Source organism: Cygnus atratus, chromosome 22, assembly GCF_013377495.2.
Source record: "Cygnus atratus isolate AKBS03 ecotype Queensland, Australia chromosome 22, CAtr_DNAZoo_HiC_assembly, whole genome shotgun sequence".
NCBI classification, from domain to species: domain Eukaryota; kingdom Metazoa; phylum Chordata; class Aves; order Anseriformes; family Anatidae; genus Cygnus; species Cygnus atratus.
Window position 1 is genome coordinate 4,682,503 of NC_066383.1, and position 18,393 is coordinate 4,700,895.

General features: G+C 41.5%; 1 protein-coding gene across 7 annotated transcripts in view; it reads right to left on the bottom strand.

The window, feature by feature from the left end:
* ARHGEF12 (Rho guanine nucleotide exchange factor 12) overlaps positions 1–18,393 on the bottom strand; it is a 79,011-nt gene that overhangs the window by 29,588 nt on the left and 31,030 nt on the right. For 4 of the 7 annotated variants that reach the window (XM_050715017.1, XM_050715015.1, XM_035555954.2 and 1 more), the window contains exons 2-11: positions 15,911–15,934; positions 15,157–15,245; positions 5,998–6,096; positions 5,474–5,523; positions 4,580–4,637; positions 3,711–3,889; positions 3,011–3,088; positions 2,249–2,368; positions 1,506–1,640; positions 248–319 (exon numbers count right to left, since the gene is read on the bottom strand). In XM_050715017.1, the coding sequence (XP_050570974.1) occupies positions 248–319; positions 1,506–1,640; positions 2,249–2,368; positions 3,011–3,088; positions 3,711–3,889; positions 4,580–4,637; positions 5,474–5,512 (681 nt within the window). In that variant the 5' untranslated portion in view covers positions 5,513–5,523; positions 5,998–6,096; positions 15,157–15,245; positions 15,911–15,934. Of the gene's footprint in view, positions 1–247; positions 320–1,505; positions 1,641–2,248; positions 2,369–3,010; positions 3,089–3,710; positions 3,890–4,579; positions 4,638–5,473; positions 5,524–5,997; positions 6,097–13,510; positions 13,568–15,156; positions 15,246–15,910; positions 15,935–18,393 lie in introns of all 7 variants that reach the window. The other 3 variants (XM_050715016.1, XM_050715014.1, XM_035555953.2) reach the window with 1 other exon arrangement.

An 18,393-nucleotide genomic window follows, 5' to 3' on the forward strand; every position in this document is an offset into this window, starting at 1 on the left:
ATGTACAACAGCTATTTTAGGTCCAGCTGTTTTACTGCTGATTATCTATTTCTCGTCTCTAAATGGGCCTGCTCTTAAGCTCCATAAACATTTATTCAGCTAATTAACATTCCCTGCACAATTTTAATTGCATTTCATTTTCTAAAGCAAAGTTTATGTGTGCTTCATCTAGAAAGCGGGGGAAAACAAGACGTTAATGGGCCCATTACAGGAGATGCTGTCGTTATTTTTTATGGTTTGGACTCACAATATCTTGAACCTCAGTCTTCTCTGGGCTCTCATCCAGATAAACCCGCTCCTTCGGGCCACTGCGAGGACTCTGGGGAACAAGAAAGTAACTACTAGTGGGCTAGTAACCTCCCTCCACCTCCTGGCAATCCTCTTTCTCATGTAGCCCTGCAGACATTTGGCTTTATTTGCAAAAAGCATGAGCAGTTGGCCCATCTTCAGTGTGCCCACATTAACAGCCAAGGCTTTTCAGCTGGGCTACCACTCAGCCTGTTGGTTCCCAGCCTATGTTGATGCACGCAGTTATTTCACCCTAACTGTAGAACTCTGGACTCCATAAACTTTGAGAGCTTTCCATTGCCCCCAGTCCTTAAGTTTCTCGGTGTCACTTTGGATTGAAATGCTTGAAAGTTTGGTGTGTTAACCACCTCCAGTGATCACTTATCATCAACAACTCTGACAGAACTAAGGAAGACAGCTATGAATTCTATTCTGCATTTATTCTATACAAACACGAGTGACATTTAGTCAGATTTGGAGTTAGCGAGGGAGTGTTTCAAAATAGAGTCATCTGTGTTCATGTTTTGGAGGCACATCTGACCCATCTTCCTTTCCCTTCCAACTGCTAGTACAGATTTAGCTCCCACCTCCATAAGTTAAACAACAAACTTAGGCCAAAGTGCAATTACAGAGTCTCAATTTCTTTGCACTAATCAGATAGCAGCTTAATTAAGGATTAGGTGCTAAGGCACTGCAATAAGGAGACCATACGAGCACACAGATTGATAACTGATGAGTGAACAGACTAGGAGTATTTACTGTTGGCAATAATTGAAGCTTATTTGGTAAAAGTAAGGCTCTTCCTCACTTTCATGGCAACTTGCCCAGTGACTGGATCTGAATCACAGCTACCGCAATTGGAACATTAACATGCTCTTAAAAGATACTCTAATTGGCATCTCTCAGTTTTGAGAAAGATGCTGGCATCGCATCTTTCTTTGTCTGGTTACAGGGAGTGTGCCAGGAAAATCTAATCCTGGATGAAAACCCAAAACCCACACTATTTATTTCTCAGTCCCTATTGGAAAACCAATATAGTACGCTTCCTCAGGGAAATATTTTTGGTGTGTATTTAGAAGCCTATTCTAGTAATACACACCTTTACTGAGACACTACATATCTATAATACACAGAACAACACAAACTTAAAAAATCTGCACAAGAAAACCAAATCCAAGAGGTTTAGAAACAAAATCAAGGAGTCATTCAGTACTCACATCAGCAATGTCACTGTTTGGTCGGGAGGGGCTGTCACTGCTGTAATCTAGTTTGCTCAGACCATCCCCACTCTCTGCCTCCACTTCACTGATCTGCAGCGATTCTGTCACGGACCTGGAGGACAGAACTCCATCCTAAAAAGATAAAAGTGAGTTGGGAGCAGCACAGAGCAAGTAAAGTATTTCAAGAGACTATTATACTCAAACGCTAGCTCTTTTAAAACCTGGACAGCCCACATTGTTTATTAAACTTCCTTCATGTATTTTTAAAAAGTTGCAATGTTCTTCTAAGAGAAGACAATAGAATATCACATCAAGTTTTCAGGACTTATAAGCTTAAAGGCAGAGAAAAAAAGGAAAAATAATACAACTCAAAAAAGAAAAAAAAAAGCTGGTTTAAGCCTCCAGTTATTTATTCTTCATGGCAAGAATGACTACACAGGTTTCTTCTAGGTTGTATTGACAAAGTAATATACTTCACAATTTGCACTTACTGCTTTAAAAGCAGCTCTTCATAGATTGTTTGGAAGTTCATTGTAAAGTCCACTTCATATACTGACATTCCACTGTATTACTTGACAGCTTCTGCCAGCCTAATTACCAGTCTCAACTCTAGAGGGTGCAATCTGTCTGTACAAGCACTGAAGAGCGTGGCAGGGAACTCCTGCTTGCCCAGAACACCATCATCCCCCAAGAATTTTCAGCCAGAACATACCACGGAGAAGCCTGACACATTCTGTTACCTGAGTACAGCCTGTGGCTTTGGACAGCTGCTCCTGCAGCTGAGTAATGTGCTTCTTTGTTTCCTGTATCTCTTTGAGCAGTCGTGAGCTGGATGATCGGCTATACTCTTCTTGCAGAGACTGAAAAGTAATTTTATGAGCTTTCATCACTCAGTATCTGCTCAATATCAAAGCTTACAACTAATCTTAGCCTACTACTAATCTTCATTCCATTAACACATCTAAAATAATAAACAGCACGTTTGCACACCTACTGTCATATCAAGTAACTGCTATGGAATGTCTATTTTATCCAGCTCTCCTCTGCCTTGTGCCATATGAAAATAACTCCATTCTAGAGATTTATTGAATTAATCACAACCGCATCGAGCATACAGCTGAAGACACAATAACTCAGCACCACCAAGGAGCACAGTGCCAACTGTTGCTCCTAGTGAGAAATGACTCACTTTCAGTTAGTCAAAGATGCTTACATGTCCTAGGATTAGACCAGATTGACCGGGTATGTACGTTTCCACTTAAACTACCACATTTTTTTTCCAATCCTGTCAAAGATTAAAAATGCAAGAGTTGACCAGTCCAAGCAATTAGACAGATCTCTGATGTTAGGCCAGTATATAGAAAAGCTAAACTAAAACACAAGCCACACAAAGGAATGCTGAATAAGCTACTTAATACTGATTCAACAACCCATCTTTTTAATTCACATCATCCCCTTCCCTTCCCTCCACCCCTCCTGTACACATGCAACAACTCCAGTACCTGCAGCCGCTCCTGCTCTTTCTGTAGCATCTTTCTCAGAATCTCCACCTTCTGGTTGTGGACAATATTATTCTCCTCCTAGAAAATAAGGAGCGAAGGAAGATAAGGAAAATGGATATGCCTGCTTTCCACCTACTTCCTAAACATGGGCCCAGAAAAAGACCAACAAAAAGCAATTCAAGTTTCTGCAAATCCTATCCTATGTAGAATGTAATCACTCACTCCTACTTTTGAACGTAGTTATCTACATTAAACAAAAAAGAAAGAAAGAAGGAAAGAAGGAACAAAGGAAAGAAGAAAAGAAAGAAAAAAAGAAACATCTGTGTATTTGCTTTCCTTACTCTTCTTTGTCACATGTCTGCATGTCTTACAGCCCAATTCTTAATAGAAATTACAGAATACCTGGCTTTGAGCAGCGTCAACTCACACCATACGAACTGCAGTGTATCTCAAAGACAACCTGTGAATAACCTCTCAACTCTCTTTGCATTATCTCAGATGGGACAGGATATTTCCTTGCAACATGTTGTTTCCCATGTGATTAAATGCCCACTGGGTGGCCAGACAAATACTGCAATTCCAATTTGTTATTTGTGCAAGAAGTTCAAAACAATTCCTTTGAGAAAAAAAAATGACTACATTTTTTCCACTGCTGAACTGGTTCTTTGGAAAGAAAATCTTAAAAAATCTTAAATCTTACCCCCATAAGCACTGGGCTAGTAATCCTTTCTGCATTTCCTGATGTGCCAGGCGAATGGGGCGATGTCATGACGGGACACATATGCCCAAACGCTGCCAGATCCACTTCAGAATCAGCCAATGGAATCTGGGGAGACCCTGGTGGGCGCCCCTGAACAGTGAGAGCTACATAGGAACCCGCTGCAGGGAGAACAAGAACAAGACACATTTCAGACACTTGCAGATTTCTAAGGTTCTCACCCCTAGAGACACAACTCAGACCATTCTTCGTTTGTTCATTCTTCACACCGCTGAGCACTGTCAGATCAGTTTTCGAGATCTCCATTTAAATATCAGGTAATCCAAAACCTTTCATGATAGCCAACCTTAAGAAAACGCAGGGCAATTTCTAATCTACCAGGTTACATTTACAGTACACACAGGCTCACACCACAAAATAAACTGTGCCGGGGTGGAAGGAACCGCTAACGCTTTCTTCATAGTACAAGAAAATCAACCAAGAATTCACTTCCGTGGGCAATATCAGTACTTTGTAAGCAACTTAAAGTAATCTGCAGGAACAGTGCCTGAATAGCTGTGGCATTTAAGGTGAAATCAAAACCGGACGATGCGTGGGCTAGGTTTGATGGTAATTTCAAACACCAAGCAAAGGAGAAACTGCAGAAGCATGGATCAGCTCAAGTCCAAGTAGTCAAAATTAGCCTATGTTTCACTTTACTGCCTGTTTTATACACAGCCTTTATCTCTCAGCATGGAATGTGATTGTCCTTGTCCCTTGATAGCTGAATCAATCATCGATCCTTTAAAATTATGCCTTTCATGCATTTTAAAGGAGCACAGTGACAAAAATAGCAACATGCCTTTACTTACACTTGATCAGCTTTACCACCTCCAAATGGTTTGAGTGTGTTACAAGAGTGCCATTCACCTGGGGATATGAGAGAGAAAGAAAGTAAACAGTGGTTAGCTCCTGATTTCTAACCCAGGAAAAAATCCCACTGGGTCCCCGCACACTACACAATAAGCAATGTAATAGAACAAGCAACAGTATTTTTTTCCTCTCATCTCTATTACTAATGTCTTTCAAGACGCTAACAGAGAAACAATTTCTCCCTCTAAGTTTATCTCAGCGAGCAGAGCTCTACAAAAAGAAAACCATACACACGTACCAAAGAAAAACAAGCAACCGAACATGAGAAAGCAACCCACCTCTCACTGGGCAGAAGGAAATTTAGGGTAGTTAACTTTATTCATTAATTTATATGCTTGGTTGAAATCCCAGCTCTATCTGTGTCAAAGCGGCTCTAGCACAGCCATCATTTTGCAGCACTGAGTTAGATAATCATTTTAGCCAATGACTTGATTTCTTGGTTGTTTGGGACTAAAAGAGAACACTGATTGGGGTGCAGTTACGTGAGTAACAATAAAATCCAAGACGACCATTTATTTGCAGGTAATCATCAGTAACACACTGCTCTCCTCCCCCGATACTTCTTTTTTTCTGTACATGTGATAACTGACCCTTGTAGGATGCTGAACTTGCCAATGAAGTTCTGAAATAAGAGTGATCTCCAAAACAAAACTAACATTCAGCAGTGGGCTTTCAGTGGTTACGGTACATGCCCAGAACAGGGAAACGTAGACCATTCCTCTATCCCACAGGCAAAAGCAAACATCAGTGCAGAGCCATCAATGACCTGCTTTCAGGGAAAGAGCTCATTTAATACAAAGGATCTATTTCTCGGATGATGTGAATGCCCTTACCTTGATAATTCTATCACCTGTTTGCACTCCAGCCCGCATGGCTGCTCCATCTACAGAGGCAAGAAACCATTAGTTCCAATTTCAATAAAAATCATACAAACCAAAAATAGTTTAAGTGCTTCTGTAGTTCCATGCAAAGCTACTTCCCATAGTCACCCAAGCTTCTTCTTTCTTTGTTAGATTAACATCTCTGAGTATCTACACTAAAGTAGTTCTGTTCCCATTTTGTAGTGGATACGCCAAACCACAATCCACCACTTTACCAGGCATAAACTTACTTCCTTTCAACTGCAAGAGGACAGTTTCCATATCCATCAAACATAGGAGGGGTGGTTCACTGCATCCCAACAGTGTGACACTCTTTGTCCTTGCACATCTATTCCAAAGTTTGTGATAGCAAAGCCATCCCACCCATAAGGAAAGAATTTGGAGTTTTCTACTCCAACTCATGCACATATTTCTTTGATTCACACGAAAACCCTCTAGGCTGCTCTCTGGCTAGCATATTTAGCATGTCTGCTTACCTTCTTTGACGGACTGCACGAAGACTGGATTGTCTCCGCTGACTGTCAGCCCAAATCCATTTTCATCCCGTTGGATAATAACACACCGTTGAACAAGACCTGCATAAGAAAGGTGGGGAAAGGGCAGAAGAAAGAGAAGGAGAGAAATACAAAGAGACACAAGCTAGGCATCAGTCCAAAACCTTATCCTCCTAGATAATCACAGAGCACAGAAAGAAACTGGTACAAGACAACAGAGGGAAGAATATATGAGAGACAGAAACAGGGCAGCAGTCCAGAAACAGATAGGAATGTCAAGACAGGTCAAGCTTATTGCTTCAGTTACACAAAACAGAGATATACAACAGCAGAGATGCAGACAGCTCTGGCACATCAGACACAACTTGAGGTAAAAGCAGCTTGTAAAGAGGAGCAGCTACGTACATGAACCAATGAGCACAATTTCCCTTTGTCCATATCAATAGGTCTTCAAAGTGCAGCATAGGGCTGTCACGTTCCCGTACACCATCAACAGCACCAAACAATTTTTACAAGCTACTTTTAATAAATAAATAAACAAACAGGTTACAAATCTCTCAAACTAACATAAATGGCTTGTGCTAATACTGAAAAATTAGCTCGTGCTAATACTGAAAAATTAGCTCGTGCTAATACTAGAAAAATCTCATCTCAGGGCACCTTCTGTTCCAGGTGAGAATATTCAAGGGAAGCAGATCAGTAGCAGTAAAGAAGTACGAGCCACATGTGCTACACTTAACTAGTCTTCCGAAATCAAGACCGTGCTTCCCACTGAGCTATTAGTGGGCTAAGTACTGGGCCAAAATCCCAGGAGATGTGAGTTCGAATCTGCTCCTCCTCTAACTTGCTGTGTGACATCAAAGGCAAATTGTCTTTTTTCCCAGGAATCCTCAGTATGCTGTGAACATAAATAGACAGCAGAGATAAATGCACTCAGGAGGTGCAGCACTTTGGGAAGGTAAAGTGCTAGACAGAATCACAGAATCGTTCAGGTTGGAAAAGACCTCTACGATCATCTAGTCCAATAGCTATGTCTATTGTTCACCTGAAAATGAAACAAGGAAAAAAAAAGGGGAAAAAAAAAGTAGCAGCCCCAGCATATTCCTTGCAGAGCACTTCCCTAAGAGCAGCTGCAAAAGCCTACCACAATGGAGCCTTTATCTTGAAAAGCAACTTTAGGAACTCTGCAAAACGCTTCCAGGATGTTTTTTTATTTACATAGCAGAAACTACTAGCTACTAAACATCAGCCTTCCTTCTAACAGCTTGCTTTGCTTCTTCATTTCTAAAGCCACATCAGGCAAAATTCTGACACCAGCATCTCGAGAAAGAGTTCTCCTCCACATCAGATACCAAAATTGTAGCAGTGTTGTTTAGCATGGAGGGGGCAGAGGAAATTGAGAAAATCCTGCCCCAGCAAAGCTGCCTTTGCTGGAATCATTTTTAAGGAATGAATTGTAAGAGACCGTGGAGTCACATCCACGCTTTAAATCGCTCTCGTACCAGCACAGCTCCTTTTATGTCTCTGGAGCAACTCCTGATGGAAATGAAGAGCCTCAAGTGAAAACACTGTCCACCCAGTCAGCCCTGTTCTCCCTGAGTGCGGCATACATGAAGACAGGTGTGGGAGCGGTGGAAAAGGTTGCTTTCCAGCACTTGTGCAGCCATCTGGTCACAGAATCCCATCCCAGTAACTCCCCTTCTGCTGATAAAGGAGAAACAAATTACACTACCCACAGCGATCTGCAGGAAGTTGATGGAATGGATGCAAGGGGAAAGCAGACAAGAGGAAAAAAACCACCACCTTTCACACCCTCTTTATATGCTTAAGTGAAAGAACATGCCTCTCCCTTTTGTACCTCCCATTTCTCTATATGACCAAGCTTCTTCAAGTCTCACTTCACAAGAATGATGCCCCAGGGTGGGGTGTGGGAAAGAGAACATATGCTATTTCATAAAAACAGCTCGTTTTAAACCTTGCTGCCAGACGTGCAGGTTTTATGAGTAAGACACTAACTAATCTTTTGACTCATAAGAACTTTCCTTGCTTAAAGGCACAGCATAGCCCTGTGTACTCGCTGCTCTTCCACGGAATTTCTCTCTTTACCAGAACCAATAACCTTTGGATTCAGGGTACTGATAAGCTTCCTCCTGGAATTAACGTGATGCCAACGCACAGGCAGTGCATTAGGAGATGCAACAAAAGCTGGCCTTGCAGAGGATGACTTAAGTTCTAGGAATGATCAAATTAAACAGTTTCAAACCACAAGTCTCAATTCCACCCAATACCACCTGTTAATTTAACAATGGGAAGGCAAAAGAAATTACGCTGACTTGAACCCAAATTATTCCAGAATTGCCTTTTCCCTGTATTTGTTCACCTCAGATCAGAAACAGGCATTTAGCCCTTTCCCTAACACGATATAAAAGGATCTAACACAACATAATGAGGTCTACATAGGCCAGCTGAGACACCATGCTTGACGGAGCTACACAGCAGCTTTACGGTGATTTTAATGAATGTGAAGTTTTCTGAAGGTACTGCTGCCTGCAGAACTAGAGCAGCTTCAATAACAGTGCCGGGCTGAGGCGGGTAACCCAAAAAGCAGCTTCCAGTGCTCTCTCCTGAGCTGCTGTGAGGACAAAGCAGCACAGGACCTCCCCACCAAACCTGTCATTTGCTCACTTTTGTTCTTGCGGTATAAAATACATTCCATGTGAAATCTGCTTTGTGGGGGAACGTTAAGAACAGAGCTGTGATGTTTTCATAACCCAGATCTGGTACCTTGACCACCTCATTAGACACTCTGGAACGGTCTCAAAGGCAAGGCACAAACCACCGAGAGCCCAGTGACACACACCGTGAAGTTTTCAGCAGCTGTTACTGCCATGCCTTGATATCACAAGTACCTACAGGAACTTGTACTTTAAAACACTGAGCAGCAACTTCACCCACTTCAAGTAAAGTCTACGAGGTCGGTGCAACGCTGAAGAGCCCATGTTAGCAAGTGGCAATCAGCTTTTGATGCACGATTCATTCATTCTTTGCCTGGGTGTTCCAATTCTCACTGTTTCCTGGATGGAAATCATGAGTCATTCTTTTTGAAGAACCTTATTAAGGTATTTGATGTTTTCCAGCTGAAGCTTAAGAAAAATTACAAGGACAAAGGAACTCATCATTGACAACATTCAGAATCAAATCAATGATTAACTTATTCCCATATTCACTTGCACATGACAGTATCTTGAAATAAGGAAACATCACTGTGACTATGTTTTAAGTACATAAAAAAAAACAAAACAGACATTTGTATTTTGGGTGGATTCATAAAATTTTGTAGAAGAAAAAAAAATCTTTAAAATCCTTTTTCATCTTCATGCATATTGCAATTCCCCAAACTTGTCGATTACTCAAGCCACGAGTGCAGCAAAGCAGCTAACTGCATTAGCTGCTACTAGCTGTACTTAGAGGTTTAAGATCAGAAGTGAAAGCTGTTAGAAATTACCAGTCTCAGAAAAAAGGAATTAGAGAAAAAGCTAAAATGATCAGCTCCTCAACAGGTGGCACTATTCCCTCCGAGACGTTGTGTCCCGTCCTCCAGCCCCCTTACAAGTGAGCCTTTTGGGTAGCAGCAAAGGGTAACGTCACAGGTTCTCAAGGTCACTTACACATCATGGTAAAAATGACTGTCTCAACAGTCCTGACATACATTTTGATTCTCCATTAACTTCTTCAGTTAAAAGATCATTCACCTTCTTCTCTATGGATCCTAAACATTCTGAAGCTATTCAATTACATATGAAATTTTATTTCCCCAGCAGGGCATAACAAATACAGTAGGAGCTTGTTCTGAAAACCTAACTCACAAGAGAGAATGGAGCCATGAATTACATCTCCCATAACATAATGGGGCTTTTCCTCTGATCAGACTGTGTGGGACACTGCATGGGAGGAGCCTCGTGAACTATAACCTCCCTGGAGGCATGAGGCCACAATGGGAAAATGCAATTTAATATAGTGATTTGAAATGAATCATTCAATAAACAAAAACAAACTCCTTGGGGTTTTGAGAACGTCCAACTGTTTCACTTCAGTTGGGAGGCTTTATTTCCATCAAATATTTCCAGAAACCCTGCTCCACAAAATAAATAAAACTATCGGCTTTTAAAAGACAATTTCTCACCGGATGAAATTCTGAATTTCACTTCATTCGAGTTATCACCATGTTCTTCATACCAAATGACATATTTGCAGCATTCTTCAGATTCTTCCACTAACTTGGTAACAGAAGTCATGTAAAGCCAGAGCAAAAACTATACTGTTGGAAATTACTGCAGTATATAATGGCCTGATAAGGCTGCTAATAACAATGGCACCGAAAACCATTCATAAAACAAAGCTTGGTAACCTTTCTAGAAGAAAAGAACAATGTATTTTAACCATTAAAAATAGGACTATCTGCTCCCATGGCAACGACACATTCAATCCCTGTGGTCGAGTGCCCCTTGCACTCCGAGCCGTTTCTGGCTATTATGAGGGGAGCGATGAGGGGCTCCCAAGAGTCCTTTTAAGAGGCTGGAAAAATGGTCACAAAATAAAGTACACAAGGCTGACAAGAACTGCAAGGAACAAAACAGGAAGAGTAAGGATGGATTCCCTAGGGTTCGATTTAAAAACATGTCAACAGGGGCAAAATCTGGATTTGCAAAACAAAAAAAGATCTAAAAACCTCCCCCAAAATTGGAGGCAATATGCGGAAGAGTATGCAGAAGGTCTCGTCTAGCATCTGGGCTGGAATATTATAATTAGTAAATATAAAGGAAGGTATCTTTAGGGAGCAAGCAACCAATATCTAACCTCTCACCCTCAAAGCTATAATCAATTTTCAAGTTTGTTTAAGAGACGGGAATTCTATTTCAAGAAAGAGGTGTCAAGCATTGTGGATGGTTATAGCACTAATTAGTTAATTACAGCTTACCTGAAATTACACTCAATCTCTCTTCTCATCAGCTAGACCTTGTTGAGTACACAGATATGAGATGGTTGGATTTATGGGAGAAAATACCTCACTCTAAGTTTGATATGGCTATAAATCAACTTCTGTCTATCAGAACAATTTCCCTACCTAACCACTCTCCCCAGGCAAGCCACTTATATTCTTCAAATTCTGGCCTATTGCTCCTTAGTTAAGAATTTTGAGAGGTAAGAACAAACACACAGAGTCACACCTCCTTTTTCTGCTGTCATTCAAGACTTTTCTATTAGTCGCTTTCCAAGGGCTAGCCAAAAAAGAGCCAGTTACCATCCAGTCACCAGCAAGAAAAATATCAGTACAGTATTTCCACTTGCAGGTCTTTAAATATTTTGGTCCCTTCCAAAGCAAACAGCAAACCTCTCTACACATACCATGGAACCTGGGAAAAGAAGAGGGTAGAGACAAAAGGCAGGGCAAGGTCCACAACAGAAAAGGCCATCGGAAAGGAAGGATGAGTGGAAACTGCTCCCATAGATACTGGACATGGGTAGAGCATCTGCAGGAAACTTTGGGGGAAGTGGAGGCTTAAGTTAGGAAGTCATGTTTCTTTCTGCCATACATGAAAAACCAGGACACTGTACAGACTGAGGGAGAAGTATAAACACAGATACATTCCATTAAGCATACCAAATGTTTCCTGTAATTAAACTAGAATAGTCTGACAGCACCTCCAGTATATTATGGGTAAGCAGCATTAGGCAAAACTTAATGAAGGTTCACGCCATAGGGATCTAGTCAACCTGCGCTGTCCTTAGCCAGCATCAACCTGGCGAAGGGAAGAACCAGTCAGGGCTTCAACATAAGCTCATCAGAAACATCATCCTAAAATACATGCTTTCTGATCGGGTTGTTTCCTTGTTCGTTGTTTCTGAGGAGGAAGACATAAGCTGCAGCAGGCCAGGTCTCTGGGATGAGTTTCCAGGTCTACCGAAGCTCTCTCCAAACCTCTTTACAGTCTCCGTGGAAGTCTCACACCCTGAGGAACATAACTGTCATATTACTACTGTTTGGTTGGTTGGTTTTGGTCGGTCGGTTTGTTTTTAATAAGAAATGTGTGCGATTCAAAATTCCAGGGGAAGTTAAGAGATCTCATTTTGACGGAAGGCACAGACCACACCTCCCTAAGCTGTGCCAACTGAAGGGCTAACGGGCCTATGGTGGCTGAGAAGGAACTCTACAGATTTGTTGCTTGTTTTGCTTTTATTTTTCAAAGTTCCTTACAAACAGAACTATGACAGCATCACTTTGTGTTACACAGCTGGTTTAAGAAGTCGGTTCGCAGTAACACCTGGCAGTTTTATTCTAGTGAAATAATAAAACTGATACTCGAAGAGTCAGTGCATCTGTCCAAAAGCCCACAGAAGGTTCTGCAGCAAGCAAAATTATCAACAAGAGAAAAATCAGAAGGTACCACAGACTATTTTAAATACCAGAACAAAATAGGAAAGGACATGAAAGCCAGCGATGGACAAACAAGCTTAGAATCGTGAAACGTGGCAGTACTGGCCAGATTCGGTCTATGTCCAAGGGTCTTAGAAGCTGGTAGGATTCAAAAGACCACCCACCAACTTGTGAAAACTTGCAACGTTGAGTTTTCTAAGACAGGAGTGCAAATCTCTTTAGGGATCACAAATTCAACAAGTCATTAACATAAAGGTAGAATGGAGAGAGTGTCACAGTCTAAAGACTGACATATCTGATGTAAGGCGAAGAAGGGCGGAGGAGCAAACAGGCTCCATTTGGTACACATTCTTTCCAGCAGCACTGGCCAAAGTGTGCTGACAACATAATGACGTGGAGCTACTCCTGTCCCTGATTGTTACACGCCAATTTGTTCCAGCCTACAAACTCACTATGCAGTAATACACAGTAATACAGGAGTACCAGGGAAGTCACCCCTTCTTTGGAATGGAGAATGGTTAAATTCATATGAGGAATGATTAAGCTTATATTCTTACATTTTTAAAAATTATTTTCAAGTATTTATTTTTCACAGAAGTGGAAAAAACAAAGAAACTAATAAAAGATCCTCTACAGATAATGCAAAATACGAATTACCAGCTCACCCAGATTAACCTCTACAGTTAGAGCAAGACACAGACTTTTCTCCAACTACAAAATCTCTGCTGGAGTCCAGCACAAGCTGTGTCTTCGCGCAATGCCAAAAATACTCGGTGGCACAAGATCTCCAAGAACAGCAGCCCCACCAGGTTTCCCCAGTTAGGAACGGAGAACAGGAGAACATAGGTGCCAGCCTGTGCTTGCCATGTACGTGTTAGTTTCCAGCCACTACAAGAACTACAAGCTGATACACTGAAGCAACATTTAAACCCAGTTTCCCGCTCCTTGCTGCAGAGCCAACCATGCGGATCACGTAAAGGATAAAAGCCTCGGGTGCACAGACAGAAAGCATGGAGCAGACTGCAAAGGTGCAAGGCTGCAGCGGCTGCTTTAGCTTACCATACGTCTCGGATCTACTCTCCTCCGAACTAGACTTTGTCTTCTTGGAGGAGCTATCTGCACGAGAGCAGGAGAAAAGGAGAAAGAGATATAGAAAATATGGAGACCAAACATGAGAAAAAAAAAACTTAATGAAAAACACAGACTGATTTATTAGGTTAAATCGTGCAAAACACAAATAGGATGTGAACAAAACGTAGGCGAAACACTTGGAATAAGGGGTGAATAATACAAGCATGAAGACACAGGTAACACCACAAAGAATCTATTACAGAATTTGAGACACAATAAAAGAAGTTCTTGGCTACGAACTACAGAAAATATTCTGGATAAAAAACAGTCCAAGCACAGAAACTCTGGTAACATTCATCTCCAGAGTAAGTAATAAACATATGCACAGTGGTTCAGCATTCTGAATTTACCCCTTAAAAAGAAAGGAATTTTATGAAGGCTACAGTACAGAGTTCATCTGTTAGACCAGATCATAACCATTGTATTAGTGGTGCCAGGTAGCAGCTCTCGAATCGGAATTACTTTTATCAATTTAAGATTAGAAGATTCCTGAAGTTTGCTTCTGAAGAATTCTTTCTGCAAACCAACTTCAGGGCCCAAGACCTCCCCCAACCAAAATAATTTTACATTGTGTATTCCCAAGGACTAAGGAAAAGAAAACAACCTAATTTAAGTTCTCTCCCTTAAAGAACTTTTTTTTTTTTAACATAATGTTAAAAGCCCATTTTAATTTATTTTGTGCACACTAGGAAGGAGTCATGCAGCTAGTGGCAGGAAACACTAACGAACAGGATGGTTTCTAAACATCAGCTTCAAATGCCTTGTGCAAAAACACATTCTACAAGTTCTACAACCTTTAGATTCAACTCTTGTCTCTTCCACAAGCCCCAGGGAAATCACTGGGCTAAACAGCAGAATGCACAGACATGAAAAAAGCACATTGCATGGGGCCAGGAGGCTCAGGCAAGAGCCTGTCATGCATTTCACGAACACACACAGTAGTCACTGGGTTAGTGTTTCGCAGAGGGAAGGAAGAATCCCTGCATGCATCCTAATTTCCATGACAGCACTGGACAGGTTGACCAAGCTGACCCAGATACAACCTTTCAGAAGGTTAAAAAATAGGATAGCATATCCTTTAAAAAACAGAAGTTCATCTTAAAATACATCATGCTGGAAAGCACAAATTCACTCCACAGAGATGGTTCAAAATCCACTAAACTTCAGAAAAAATTTACAAGGAATACCAGAGCTAGTCGAGTCTATAAGGTCTCAGATTTCACACTTTTTTCTACTAAAACAGCCAGAGAACTACTCACAACTAATTACAGTATTTGCCTCCTGAAATTTCAGACTAACTTTTCTGAAAGAGGAAGTAGTTAATAATTACTCACTGATACCACTAATCTAGGTTTATTCTTGCATAATTAACAGCTACTTTGTCAATGAGCACGTTTAAAAGCAAGACCGTGTTCATTTCAATGCCTGCATGCTTCCGAAGGGCTTTGCAAGCACAGAAGACCACAACTCTCAAAAACCACATCTGTTGACCCATTAAAACCGGTTTCATTCCGATCCCCAGCACTTTCCAAATCAAAGCCTAGATCTTCAGCTGAGAAGCTGTAAGACTTTACCTGTCGGATCAAAGTCGTGTGTGCTACTGCAGCGTTCAACCTTCTGCTTCTTGTCAGCTGGAGACTCTCTGCTCAGAATGCTGCCGTGTCTGTGTCAAAGCAAAGCAGATGATTCTGACTACCGTGCCACAAAACCACTGCTCAACCTTAACTAGTTCTGGAAATAACCTTAACTAGTTCTGTTTGCTAACATGAAATTTGGACCATAGAATCACAGAATCATTTAGGTTGGAAATGACCTCTAAGATCATCTAGATAAGAAGGTACACAGTAGGTTCACCTCTGAATTTCTTCCCAGAGTATGGTCAAGGGGAAAAATGGTCTCCCTCAGAATAGTTACAGACTGAAAGACCTCCTCAAATCTTAACTCCACCTCCTCTCCCACCAAACAGTAAATGTTTATAGATGTAAAAAATTAAAGACTTAGAATACCCACCCCACACCCCCCGAAGCAAGTGTCTGCACATCATGCACCCGCACAGCATCATTTCTCCGCCCATCTCAAGCCCAAGGTAAGATGACCCACCAGGGTACGTAACAAAAGCAAACAGTAACACTATGCCGTGCACTCTGAGCACAGCACCAACTGTATTTTTGGCACCTCGTTCTGATCTGGATATTAATTTCCTTGCATCCATACTGGGTACTTCTACCTATGCTTGCACACACTGCTCTCCTTTAAAAGAATTCCTCCTTCAAAAATCATGTACCATAATTTGTAATACAGATAAACAGTTAAACTTCAGCTACTCACCTTGTAGGTTTTTTGAGAGGAAACCTGAAAAGAAGAAACAACAAGTTTAATGAACTGTCTTTGTTTTTTTGGTTCTCAATATTATGCTTGATAACAACACTTATTCTTAAATACAAAGTTATTTTACTCCTCTGTAACATCTTTGGAAGAGAACAACCAAGGCTTTTCTATTCTTCTGCCTCAGCAAATTATTAGTTTATTGATTCAACTAGGCAAAAAATTATCAACATGCTTCAGGTTTCAAAAAGAATAAAGAACAAAAGCAGAATTCGTGCTGCCAAATCCAGTGTCCAGTAGGCCTTTCTCATTAGAGTGTAGTGGCTCATGGATCACCTTCCTCTCCTAACAACTAGTTCCATACAATAAAAATTAACATAGCTTGATTTCTTTTTGTCCCAGTATCTATGAAAGCCCAAACTCCCACTGAAAATTCTCGTATAGCTGCGACATTCCCATTACGTCCCTCCCACGTGGGTTCCGTGGTGTCCAGGAATATCGGAGCTCACGCTGACGTCTCCTAAAAAGACCTCTAACTATTTTCATGAAACTAAGAACTCGGCCAAATTTCAGACAAGTACAGCAGCATAAAGTTAAGCTGAAATTCTATTAACTATTCCAAATATTATTTCTGGGACGCACAAAGAACATAAGCAACAGGAACTCTGAGCTAAAGGGAGGCAGAAGTGTATATGAATTTTTAAACTAACAAATAAGACACATAAAAACAAGTAAGACAAATAAAACCTGGATATTTTCCCCTTGAATTATCACAAAAAAATGACAAAGCAAGGTGTACACCACCTAAATTAAGGTACCAACCTCCACTTTTATAAAACAACTCTTTATTCTTAAAACTTTTCAGAAATTTAGCTGCACCATTGCTACTTGTTAAATGTTTTTCAGGTCCTTTGGCTGGAAAGCAATACCAACGTTTAGACCTCTACGTGTACTGACGAAAAAAGAATAAATCACCTTTTGTTCTAAATGAGTACATCTACAATTGTTGTAGCTGGTAATTCCCCACGCACACACCAGTTATCCTTACTGCACTTGGGTTTTCCTGTTTACATAGGCTTTCCAAAAAGTAACGAGGTGAGGGTCAGGAAGAGATTCAAGTAAAAACAAATCTAATACCACAGAAGTTAACAGGGCATTAAATGACTTTTTTTTTTTTAGCAGACCTATTTAGTAAAGAACAATATTCCGCAGTAGAAAACAAAACTGCCATCGGAGCAGGACGCTCCCAAAGGCACCACCCTCCAACCACATCCAGCTGAGCAGAGCGATGGCCTTGCCCAACCAAACTGCTCCAATGGGCAGAAGCAAACCGCTCCCCAAGAGCGCTCTGGAGCATTACAGATGCCTCGAGCACTGCCCACAAGCCTGCCCCAACTGCACACCTCGGGTTTTAGGCTCCTTTCTCCAAGGAGGAGCACCTCACATCCTCTTGTCCTCGGTGCCACACTGAGCAGCCCAGCCGGGAACAGCACAGGCTCAGAGCTGCTAACTCCTTCCCAATTACCTGGAAAACATAACTGGATACACAGAAGAAGCACCCAGCATAATCCCTCGCTTCAAATAACAACTTAACTGCGGACGGACGAAGCAGTGGCCAGCTCACACGCGCCAAGCCCCTATGCAAGGCTGAATGCTAGGCACTCCGAGATGAGCACCTGATGACACACTAGGCAAAAGAAACTCAAATGACAGTGGCAGTGGTGGCTGCCTGTTCCTGACAATAACTATACACAGCAAGACACCTGCCGTCTCTTAGACAGCAGAAGCAAATGTAGCTGAAATGCACCGACGGCTTCAAAACCGAGGGGACAGACAGGTTTGATCATATAAGCCTTAGGAACTGATGGGTAAAGCAGCACAGAAGTTTATCAGTTAAAGAAAAGGCGCACCCAGACTCCACAGAAGTGCTGGAGCTCTTCCCCCACAAAAAGCCAGGAATCACTATTTTCACCTCAGAAGCTGGGAAATCCACAGATTCAAATAAGCGAGGTGCAGCTAACGCAGCCCCTCCTCGCACTGCTCCACCTGCAAAGCCACATCGCCCTAGCACTCAGCCCTGCCGTTTGCGGATCTCAGTCAGCAAAGAACTGCTTTGTGCAGGACAGACAGCCTGAATCCCAAAGCAAAGAAAACAAAAGTTATCCCAGGCCAACCCAGCCTGGCCTGAATGCCGCACGGTAAGCAGATGCAGCAATAACCAAGCGTCGCTTTCAAAGAGCAGAAAGGGAAACAAAGAAATCCAGGGGCAGACAAACCACCATCCCTTCAAAGGCAGGGAAAGATGGTTAAGATTATACTTTTTTTTTTTTTTTAAATCTAACGCACTTGCTTGTGAGTTGCATAAAAATTTCCTAATACCACTAACAAATACTTTGATGGGGGAAAACTTTTATTCTGTAGGCTTCCTCATCAAGCACCCAGAACTCCAGGCTTAAGCTCCTACAGCAAAAGAAACCATTTACAAA